The 12,246-nt window shown below is 50.2% G+C and overlaps 1 protein-coding gene across 1 annotated transcript in view; it reads left to right on the top strand.

The window, feature by feature from the left end:
- The window catches only part of SLC25A40 (solute carrier family 25 member 40), an 82,981-nt gene that overhangs the window by 40,714 nt on the left and 30,021 nt on the right, over positions 1 to 12,246 (top strand). The window contains exon 7 of the mRNA XM_025182818.3: positions 5,629 to 5,802. Coding sequence (XP_025038603.2) covers positions 5,629 to 5,802 — 174 coding nt within the window. The remainder of the gene's footprint in view (positions 1 to 5,628; positions 5,803 to 12,246) is intronic.

Below are 12,246 nucleotides of genomic sequence, written 5' to 3' on the forward strand. Positions count from 1 at the left end.
GGGCTGCTGAGGAGTCAGATGAGCTCATAAGAGCTAGTGGGGGAAGACAGACTTAGGCAAAATCTGAAGCCTCAGGGCCACTTGAGGGGAGATAGGTGTGGAGGCACATGGGCAGAGAGGAGGTGCAGAGCTACAGGGAGAAGAGGACGGATGAATGGAGGCTCAGAAACAAATGGCGAGGGGGTGGAGGGCCAACTGGGAATGGAGTCTGTGGCTGAATGGAGGTTAAGGGGCACATGTGGACAGTAGGTACAGGGATGCATGGAAACAGGGCAGGAGGTGCCTGACTGAATAAGAGAAACTAGGGGTCAGCCACGGTCTGCATGGGGGAAGCTCCCTGACAGTCCCTCCTTGTCCCCTGGTCAGGTCACATTTCTTGATCTGTGTGCTGAGTTCATGCTAGTCCTCTAGCACATAGGCACAGAATGAGAGCTGCATTGACAATTGAGAAGTGAGTGGCAATCCCCCTCTGGAAGCTTGAGTTGCTGTACTGCTACTAGTCAATGAGAATTCATTTTGGTGTTGGAAAATTCTTATTGGGGTCTCCTGTCACACAGGTGTTTAGGCCCATTAATTATCTCCTGCGATTGAAATGTGTCTTCAGTAATCTGTAGAATGTAGAGGATAGATTTAAGAGCAGTGGGGTTCCTGAACTATGGTGAGGCAATAGATGGGATGCACATTCCTCTTTTGGCACCAGCATACTTTCCCATATATTACTGCAATAGAAAGGGCAACTTTTCTGTAGTGGTTCAAGTATTGGTGGTTGACCAGAGATGCTTCATTGATATCCTGATGGTTGTTCAAGGAAGGTGCATGATGCTTGCATCTTTCTGAACACAGGACTGTTGAGAAATCTGCAAGCAGGTACATTCTTCCCATTGACTACATGGAATTGTCACTAGTGGTTCTGGAGCACCCATCCTACCCCATGCTCCCTGGCTTATGAAGTAAACATTGACCTCTTTGACAACAAGGAAAGATTCAGATACCAGCTCAACAGGTACAGATTGACTGGTGATTGTGCTTTTGGTAGATTAAAGGGAAGGCTGTTGGCAAGAAGTTGCTCGCAAGATTGGATGTGAGAAAAAAATCCCAATGGTTATAGCTGCCAGTTGGGTATTACATAGTATCTATGAGGCTCACTGCTTAGTGAGGAGGGAGAAACAGTAATAGGAAACCTGGAAATGGCAGAGATGCTAAATGACTTCTTTGTTTTGTTCTTCACCGAGAAATCTGATAAAGGAATGCCTAACATAGTGAATACTAGTGGGAAGGGAGTAGGCTTAGAAGATAAAATAAAAAAAGAACAAGTTAAAAATCACTTAGAAAAGTTAGATGTCTGCAAGTCTCCAGGGCCTGATGAAATGCATCCTAGAATACTCAAGGATCTGATAGAGGAGGTATCTGAGCCTCTAGCTATCATCTTTGGAAAATCATGGGAGATAGGAGAGATTCCAGAAGACTGGGAAAGGGCAAATATAGTGCCCATCCATAAAAAGGGAAATAAGAACAACCCAGGAAACTACAGACCAGTTAGTTTAACTTCTGTGCGAAGGAAGATAATGGAGCAAGTAATTAAGGAACTCATCTGCAAACACCTGGAAGATAATAAGGTGATAGTTAATGGCCAGCATGGATCCGTAAAGAACAAATCATGTCAAACCAATCTGATAGCTTTATTTGATAGGATAACGAGTCTTGTGGATAAGGGAGAAGCAGTGGATATGGTATACCTAGACTTTAGTAAGGCATTTGATACGGTCTCGCCTGATATTCTTATCAATAAACTAGGCAAATACAACTTAGATGGGGCTACTATAAGGTGGGTGCATAACTGGCTGGATAACCGTACTCCAAGAGTAGTTATTAATGGTTCTCAATCCTGCTGGAAAAGTGTAACAAGTGGGGTTTTGCAGGGGTTTGTTTTCGGACCGGCTCTGTTCAATATCTTCATTAACGATTTAGATACTGGCATTGAAAGTACGCTTATTAAGTTTGCAGGTGATACCAAGCTGGGAGGGATTGCAACTGCTCTGGAGGATAGGGTCATAATTCAAAATGATCTAGACAAATTGGAGAAATGGTCTGAGGTAAACAGGATGAAGTTTAATAAGGACAAATGCAAAGTTCTCCACTTAGGAAGGAACAATCAGTTTCACACATACAGAATGGGAAGCGACTGTCTAGGAAGGAATACGACAGAAAGGCATCTAGGGGTTAGAGTGGACCACAAGCTAAATATGAGTCAGCAGTGTGATGCTGTTGCAAAAAAAGCAAACATGAGTCTGGGATGCATTAACAGGTGTATTGTGAGCAAGACACGAGAAGTCATTCTTCTGCTCTACTCAGCGCTGGTTAGGCCTCAGTTGGAGTATTGTGTCCAGTTCTGGGTACCACATTTCAAGAAAGATGTGGAGAAATTGGAGAGGGTCCAGAGAAGAGCAAGAAGAATGATTAAAGGTCTAGAGAACATGACCTATGAAGGAAGGCTGAAAGAATTGGGCTTGTTTAGTTTGGAAAAGAAAAGATTGAGGGGGGACATGATAGCCATTTTCAGGTATCTAAAGGGGTGTCGTAAGGAGGAGGGAGAAAACTTGTTCATCTTGGCCTCTGAGGATAGAACAAGAAGCAATGGACTTAAACTGCAGCAAGGGAAGCTTAGGTTGAACTCTAGGAAAAACCTCCTAACTGTCAGTGTTTAAACACTGTGAGGTTGTAGAATCTCTATCTGTGGAGATATTTAAGAGTAGATTAGATAAATGTCTATCAGGGATGGTCTAGACACTACTTGGTTCTGCCACGAGGGCAGGGGACTGAACTTGATGACCTCTCGAGTTCCCTTCCAGTCCTAGTATTCTGTGATTTTATTATTCAAATTGGAGAAAGTTGCCATGGAGGTGAAGAGCCTGTCTGCTGTGTTTGAAAAGCCATCCTGAAAGGCCATTACAAGAATTCAGTGTGCAGATTTTTTGGTTCAAGGAGACTATGAAAAGAACAGCCAAATTAGTGGTGGTGTTCTGGGCTGTATTCTGTTGTGAAAGTTTGTGAACTGTTAAGAATTTGGATTGCTGTATATCAGTAAATAGTAGCCTGTGTCTTTTACCAAAGATATTAAGTGTGTTGCTTGCTGTACATGTGCCCATATGACTAGGTGTTTATGACTGGGTGTTTTGAATCTCTGAATTCTGTGGTGCTGTACACTTACGAGTACTGGATGCTTTGAGTATGCATTCAGCAGTACATGCGGTGAACTGATAAAGATGAGTTTATTTTTAGAAACAGAAATTTGAGTGACAAAAAAGAAAACAAAAGAAAACAAAAAAGCAACAAATGTGCAAATAAAAAATACATTTCTAATGGAATAGAATTTTAAAATTAGAATGGCAGCAAAAATTTTAATCCATTTTATTTAACAAATGCAATCTATTTTGAATACACATACTCCAATCATGGTGTGACGGACTGGGCCGGTCTGGGCACCGCTGAGGGCGTCCGCTCAGGGCGAATTACTCAAATCCGGGGTTCCTTACAGCCCCCAGACTGGTGACCTTCCCAAACAGGCCACAAACCAGTCTCACAGAGCGCTTCAGCAGCCTGCCTGAAGCCTCACGAGCAAAACCCCTCCGACACCCCAGAAATATCCATGCCCCAGGTGGCCCCAGGCCTCATACACAGGTGTGTGTGTGGGGGTCTTAGCACCCAATCCCACCTACCCCAAACAAGTTCTGTCTGGTTCCAAGAAACCAGCCACAGATCCCTGGTCAATTTACCCTCTGGACCTTACCCACAAATCACGCTGAGCCAATCCTTTAGAATCTATCCTCTAAAGGTTTATTAGCACACGAAAGAAAAGCATGAGAGTGAGGTTGCTAAAGAATCATACATTACATGCATCAAATCTCCCAGTCCTCGATGCAGGCTCTAGCAGAGAAGTTACAGCTGCTGTCTTAAGAGTCCTTGTTGCGCATCCTAGGATCAGGATGGGTCTACAGTTCTTTCTGGCTTTTCGATCCCTGCACTGCTGCCTCTGGGATAAAGTGCTGAGCTGAAGACCAAGATGGAGTCCACCACATGGCCTATTTATCCCTCCTTCCTGGTCTCTTCTTGGCTACAGCAGGTCACCTGGCCCACAGCTTATTCCTGTGTCCCCTGCTGGTAGCCCTTAGGTATGAGTCACCACTCATTCTTTAGGTGTGTCCTTGGCCCATTGAGTGCCATTGTCCCACAGGGCCTCACTGATTAGCATGTCCATAGGCTGGGCTCTGCCCACTGCTCTACCACATGCAGAGAAATATTCAGTATCTGCACAGATTACAGACTCCTAACTATACACACAGAAATTATACAATCACATGACTAGCGTACATAGGATTAGCAGACAGTAAGCTCCTATTCAGCACCTCACATGACCCCCTTTTATACCCCCTTTTATACCATTATACCCATGGGTGCAGCAGTGATCTGGCTGCTCCTTTCAAAGTCCAGTAACGTGACACATGGTTTTTTCAGATCAGTATATGTGAAGCGTAATCTGTATATCATCTACAATGCTGGCTCTGCAATTCCTTTCTTAGCTTTCTGGTGCATTACTAGCCTGCATGATATTGCTGAACATCCCTCCTTAATCCTGTTTCTCCTCATCAGAATCAAGCATTTCATGGGTGCAGAAGGCTACAATAGCAGAAGCTACAAACAAAACAGAGATAGCTGTATCCTGGGATTTATAGTTCCAACAGAAGTGAAAATATAGTTTTCAAATCTCCCTTCCCTTAAAAAAAATTAAGAATACATGCTTATTGATACGTAAGCTTTGGCGTGCTTCTGCATAGCACTGCTCTCCAGACCCAGGCATGGTGAGTGTGGCCTGCTGAGAGAAAAGGAGGAGGGCATTCAGATTAAGGATGTTAAATATTGACTAATTGAATAGTCGATGCATTTTTCATTGACTAATCGATTAGTCAGTAAGGCGATTCCACCTATGGCTGTTGCTACACTTCAAAGGTGAAACCGACGCGTGGAGCTCAGGATCAGGAGTCCCCAGCTGATCCTGGGCTTTGTGCAGCATTGCCACTTTGAATGCCACGAGGAGGCTGATGCCAGGCTCCCTGTGGCGTTTCGAAGCAGCAGTGCCACACAGAGCCTAGGATCAGCTGTGGACTCCCCCGCTGATCCTGGGATCCACTTGTCAGTGTTGCTTTGAAAGGCTTTGTTCAGCCTGGAATCACCCCATCTGGCCCTGGACTGCACGTAGTGTTTCAAAGCAGCAGTGCCACATGGAGCCCAGGGTCTTTCTGATAGAGGCAGCAACGAGGAGTGCGGAAGTGACCAGTCGACTAGCCTGTCGACTAGTCCTTCACATCCCTACTTCAGATTAAGATGTAGGGCCATGGCACTGAGAATTGGCACTATTTGCAACCAGCAGTGGTGGGATTTGCGGATACCTCTTTCCTGAGGGCTAGCAAAGGAGAGCACAGCTGCTGCTAGAATGTGGAAGCTGCTAGCCCAGTGATATTCAGACCAAAAATATATGGTGTTGGAAAAGTTGGATTGTTTGAAATATTGTTCTGTTAACTGAATTGACTCTTTAAGTCTTACTAATGAAACTTAATCTTTTCTCATTTTCAGTAGGTTCATTAACTGTAGTAAGTCCAGTGGAGTTGATCAGAACTAAAATGCAGGCTCGACGGTTATCTTATAAGCAATTGCAAATATGCATAAGTAATACAATAGCCAAAGATGGTTGGTTTTCACTCTGGAGGGGCTGGTCTGCTACTGCTCTGAGAGATGTACCTTTCTCAGGTAAGGACTAATCTCACATCATGGTTTGTGTTATAGTTAGAGAATACTTATTTGTCAATTCCTTTCTATTTGTTCTTGTACATTGATAACATTATAGTATGTGCAGTTGTTCAGAAGGTGCTGGTGTGGTGTCCTGACAGGTATCTTGCTCTGTCAGTGTCAACTGGCTGCATGCATGTTTGTGTGTTCCCTCTGTATGTCGTGCTGGCTTTGCACAAGTAGTCAGCACAACAGATGCTGAGAGAGCCCTCTAGAACCACAAAATCAAATAAGATAAGAAGGCATCTTAGTCAGATTTATTGTAAACAAAGCAAGGTCCTCGCTTCCCCGAATCAGATGCCTACAGTTAGCTAACAAATGTATGATCACTACAATGGACTCAGCTCAGTCAGTAGCATGGGATTCACAACTGCTGTCTAGGCCGGACAAAGAGGTAAGTCAAAGTACCCCAACGTTTATAGACTGAGGCAAACAATGTATGATATTCACCTTACGTATCATCTTATGAGTTAATGACATGTTTACCATTCTTATTCACTACCTGTTATTGTGCTTTCACTTCTGATGTTCCAGACAAAATATCACTATTCATCACTTTTGTCAAATTCTTTTATCGTGTGCTAGGTTGGGGAGTCCTTGTATTGTCCTGGTGGAATATATTTACATATATTTTTTCACACATACAGCGTCGAGTTCATATCCTGGACACTGACTTGCAGACAGACATCTGCTTGTGACAGGACTTGTCTGTTACTCATAGTATAGCTCAGGCTTACTTTGGTTCAGGCCTCTAGCCTTACACCAAACCCATGCTTCAGGTCCTTTCTTTCTCCTACAGTATGTGGCTGTCACTGTAAAGTGAGAGTGCTTTGGAATTCTAAGTGCTGAATTGGATTGTCTTGAAATTTGCTGTGTCCTCTGGATTTGTGGGGTAAGGTTAAAATCCAAATTAGGGCTAACATGAGCAGGGAGTTAACCAGCTATATAATTTTCCTAAATGAATTTTTACAATATCACCTGTTTTTTCTAACTTTTTTCCACACAGTTGGGATTTATATTGTACTTATGATCCTCCCCAAACTGATTTCACTCACTCAAGATTTGTCTTAACTCTAATTCATGACTTTCATTGACCTTTAGGCGAAGCAATATTTCAAAAGCCATTGAAGGTTAAGTTTGTAACTCCAGCTCAGCTTAAGGTAAACAGATTTGCCAATAGAGTGAAATATGCATGTGCAGCAAGATTGGGTCTTTGTTGCAAGTGGCAGGCTTTGCAGATAGCCTAATGCCAATAACTGCATGGGCTCAATGTGGTATGCTATATGGCCATTGAACCTGGCCATCATGCAATGCACTGTGAGTTTGAGTCCTATTCTTGGCAACTTCAGAGCATGTGTGTTGTGCAGGTTAGTTTCTGTTTACACTCTGCCTTTTTGCTGCCTTATTGGAAGTTGTGTCTAGAGATCAATATTTCTGATTTAATTTCCAAATATTTAAAGTGCTGTAAGAACCACATGAATCAACTGATTTTTCTTTCAGAAATGTTGCCAATGAAAGTAGAATTAAATAGAAGGGATTTAGAAAACCCTGGCTGGGATGATTTAGTTAGGGTTGATGTTTCTTTGAGTAGGGGGTTGAGGACCTCCTGAGATCTCTTCCAACCCTAACCTTCTATGATTATATGATTTTTCTAAGGTGAAATACTTATATTTTTTCACACACACACAGAGTAAGCCTGTGGAAGTCCTTGCCAGATGATATTGGGAAGGCCAAGACTATAGCAAGTGTGACGGGTCGCGCCGCCCCCACACCCCACCCGGCGGCCCGCCCCGCACTCAGCCCGCGATCGCGCTGGCTCTCCTGGGCGCCACCCAGGGAGCGCGGCAGCACTGCAGAGCCTGCTCCTCTGCCGCGGCCCGGATAACGGGCGGCGCGGCGGGGGCGGGGCGACGTCGGGACGACCACGTGCGGCGGGGGCGGAGCCCGGTGACGTGGCGTCTGGCATCACCGGACCCGGACGCACGGCGGGGGAGGAGCCTGGTGACGTGGCGTCCTACGTCACCAGGACCGGACGCCAGCGGGAGATTTTAAAAGGGGGGCAAGGAGGAGGAAGGAGGGAGACGGAGAGCGAACGGAGGAGGAAAGAGCGGAGAAGGAGGAAAGAGCGGAGGGGGAGGGGAGAACAGAGGAGGAAGGAGGCACAGAACACTGAAGGAGAGGCACGCAGCACAGGAAGGAGGGAAGTGGGGTAGCACAAGTGGTGAGGGGGACTACGTAAAAGGGGGGGAGCAGAGACGACGGGGAGCGGGACGGGCTCTCGTGTTACACGTGGTGGAGAATGTGGGCACTTGAACTCTAGCTAAAATCACAGAACCCCAACAACAATCCCAACAACTCACCAAAAAAAAAAAAAAAAAAAAAAACCCACGGGTGGAAGAGGTGACGGTGTACCAGGACGAGCAGCCCAGCAAAGCTGTGACCGGGCGCAGCGCGGAACCATGGACGCTGCCGACGTGTTCAAATGGCTGACGGACAACCAACACCAGCAGCAACAACAGCAGACGGCCCTCCTTCAGCAGCTGGCCACACAGCATCGGGAGCAGCAGGCCCAACTACTGCGCGACGTGACTGAGCAGTTCCGGGCGCAACAGGACCACTGGGTGAGACAGTGGGAAAATGCGGGCCGGGGGCCAGCCCCAGCGGTCGTGGGGGAAGGGGCGGAAGGCGGGGCCCTAGCTCAGCTCCCCGTAAGATTGACTAAAATGGGCCCTGCCGATGACCCCGAGGCCTTTTTGGTCACTTTTGAGAGGGTAGCCACAGCCGCCCGGTGGCCAGAGCAACATTGGGCTACGCTGCTAGCTCCGTACCTCACGGGCCCAGCTCAGCTGGCCTATTGGAGTCTAGACCCTCGAGACGCCCTACATTATTATAAAGTAAAAGAGGCAATCTTGGACCAGCTAGGGGTCACCCCAGAGACCTATAGACAGCGGTTCCGGCAGGAAAAATACGCCCCGGGGGCCCGCCCGCGAGCCGTGGCGCAGCGGCTCAGAGAGGTGGGTTGGCGCTGGCTAGAGCCCGAGCAGCGGTCAGGGCCCCAGGTAGCGGAGCAGGTGGTTTTGGAGCAGTTCCTACACATCCTTCCGGGGGAAGGACAGCGGTGGGTGAGACGGCACCACCCTACGTCATTAGCCGACGCGGTAACCCTGATGGAGGACTATATGTCAGCCGAGGGAGGCAGGGAAGGAGTCAGGTCCTGGGGGGAACACTCCAGCGGGGCATCAAGAAAGACCAGACCCCCACCCCGGCAAGGGGAGGCAAGGGGCCCGGGCGCCCCCCTCAGCCCCGGCCGCGTTGGGGGTAGACGCCTAGCGCCGGTGTGGAGCCGACCCGCGAGGGAAGAGCCAATCTCCCGCCCAGCCGCCCTGGAGGAGCGAAAGACCAATCCCCCCCCGGAACGGGGCCCCGGGGGAGCGTGCTACCAATGCAGCCAAGAAGGACATTTCAAACAGGACTGCCCGCTGATGGACTGCTCCTTTACGCAGGTAATGGCGGGGCAGAACAGGTCGGGGCCCCAGGCCGCGGGAAAGATACTGCGTCAGGTGGAAGTAGAGGGCCAGGTAGTCACCGCCCTCGTGGACTCAGGTTGCGGCCAGACTCTGGTCTGAGCTGACCTAGTTTCCCCCAGGGAGCCCCGGGGACCCCCCGTGTTCGTCCAATGCGTACACGGGCAAGTCGAGCCATACCCCACTGCCTGGGTGCACTTAAAGGATGGGGGTTCGGAAGGGAGGGCCTACGTCGCCCTTGTACTAATATATCCCGTGCTCCTCGGAAGAGACTGGAGCGGGTTCGGGCAGGCCCTCCGGGAGTGGCAGGGGGACCAAGCCGCCTTGGCCACAGAGGACGCAGAGGCCCCAATGAGGGAGACGGGAGCCAGGGCCGGGGAGGGCCCGACTGGCATGGAGGGGGAGTGGTCCCCCGACTTCGTCCGGGAACAGAGGGAGGACCCCCTCCTGCAGCAAGCATGGGGGAATGCGACCACAGGGGCGGAAGGCGAAAGGATCTACCCACGCTTTGAGATCCAGGACGACCGCCTATATAGGATCACTGAGGGACGGGAGAACGGGGAGGTGGTCACGCAGCTGGTCGTACCAAAGCTACATCACAGGCGGCTGTTGGACCTGGCTCACAGCAACCCCTGGGGCGGGCACCTGGGGTATGAGAAGACGGTGCAGCACCTCTTGCAGCGATTCTACTGGCCTGGCATATACCGGGCGGCTAAAGACTTTTGTGAATCTTGCCCGGAATGCCAGAAGATGGGACCAGGGAGGGTGGCCAAGGCCCCGCTAGTGGCAATGCCGGTGACAGATGTCCCATTCCAGAGGATCGCTATGGACCTGGTAGGACCATTGGAGCGGACAAAGAACCGGTACCAGTATATCCTTGTGGTAGTGGACTATGCGACCCGCTACCCCGAGGCAGTACCACTCCGGAACGCAACCGCCCCCACGCTCGCGAATGAATTGATTAAGATCTTTTCACGAGTAGGCATACCGGGAGAAATCCTCACCGACCAAGGGATGAACTTCACCTCGGCGCTTATGAAGGAACTGTGCCGCCTGCTGAGGGTAAAAACCTTGAGGACATCGGTCTACCATCCACAAACCGACGGGCTCGTGGAGCGATTTAATCGGACGCTCAAGGGGATGCTCCGGAAATTCGTGGAAGAGGAGCCTAAAGAATGGGACCGAGCCCTGCCGGCACTCCTGTTTGCAGTAAGGGAAGTACCCCAAGCCTCCACGGGGTTCTCCCCGTTCGAGCTCCTGTATGGTAGGCAGCCCAGAGGGATCCTAAATATAGTGAGAGAGGCTTGGGAGGCGCAGGAGACCCGAGTACAAGGGACAGTGCAGTATATCCTGAGGCTCAGGGAAAGGCTACATCGGGTGGGTGAGTTCGCCAAGCATAATCTGGAGGAGGCACAGGGGAAGCAGGCCCGCTACTATAACCAGAGCGCCCGGCTGCGCACCTTTCAGCCCGGGGATAGGGTCCTCCTCCTGTTGCCCAAACAGTCCTCTGAACTGTTAGCTAGTTGGCAGGGCCCCTTCGAGGTGATCAGGAGGGTCGGGGACGTGAACTATGAGATCAGGATGCCCGGGAAGCGGAAGGCAACCAATATTTATCACGTCAACCTGCTTAAAGCGTGGCGGTCCCGGGAGGCCCTGGCGGGGTGGGTCTCAGAATCGAGGGGAGAAGAAGTGGCCGCCCGGCCTCACCTGGGCCCGGACCTCACGCCAGGGCAGAGCAGGGGGCTACAGGAAACCTTGTGGAGGTTCTCACAGGTCCTGACGGAGACACCAGGACAGACCGACTTGATTCAACACCCGATCGTGACCGTACCCAGTCGCCCCGTGAGAGAGCCGGTCAGGCCGCTGCCCAGGAAACTGTGGGGGACGGTACGCGACGAGGTGGACAAAATGCTGCAGTGGGGGGTGATCGAAGAATCCTGCAGCGCGTGGAGAAGTCCCATCGTACTGGTTCCTAAGAAGGATGGCACCACCCGGTTCTGCATCGATTTCAGGAAGGTCAACGCAGTGTCCGTGTTCGATGCCTACCCAATGCCAAGGATAGACGAATTGCTGGAGCGACTGGGGAATGCCCGATACTTATCCACTATTGACCTATCGAAAGGGTATTGGCAAATCCCACTGACGGAGGAGGCCCGCGAGAAGACCGCATTCTCCACGCCGTTCGGCCTGTATCAATTCAAGCGGATGCCCTTCGGCCTCCATGGCACCGCCGCCACGTTCCAGAGGCTAATGGACCAAGTGCTCCGGCCCCACGGGACGTACGCGGCGGCCTATATCGACGATATAATCATCTTTAGCGCAACATGGGCCGATCACCTACAGCAAATAGAGGCGGTATTATCCTCCCTACAGGAAGCCGGGCTCACCGCTAACCCCGCGAAGTGTCAGTTTGGCCAGTGGGAGGTGTCGTACTTGGGGTACACGGTGGGGGGAGGGCAGATATGGCCCCAAATCGGGAAAATGGAGGCTCTACGAAACTATCCCCCCCCGAGCACGAAGCGCCAGGTCCGGCAGTTTTTGGGACTCGCCAGTTATTATAGGCATTTCGTGCCCGATTTCGCGACCGTGGCGGCCCCGCTGACGGATCTAACCAGGAACGCGGCCCCTAAGAGGGTGCGGTGGGACCCCGGGTGTGCCCAGGCCTTTGAGACCCTAAAGCAGCGGCTGACCCAAGCCCCCGTGCTGGCACAGCCCGACTTTTCTCGCCCATTTATTTTGCAAACGGACGCCTCCGAGCGCGGGCTCGGTGCGGTATTGTCCCAGGGCGAAGGAGAGGAAGAACATCCTATAGTATATGTGAGCCGCAAGCTGCTCCCGCGGGAGCGGCAGTATTCAACAATAGAAAAGGAGGCCTTGGCGG

Source organism: Pelodiscus sinensis, chromosome 2 (genome assembly GCF_052426305.1).
Source record: "Pelodiscus sinensis isolate ZL-2025 chromosome 2, ASM5242630v1, whole genome shotgun sequence".
Lineage (NCBI taxonomy): Eukaryota > Metazoa > Chordata > Testudines > Trionychidae > Pelodiscus > Pelodiscus sinensis.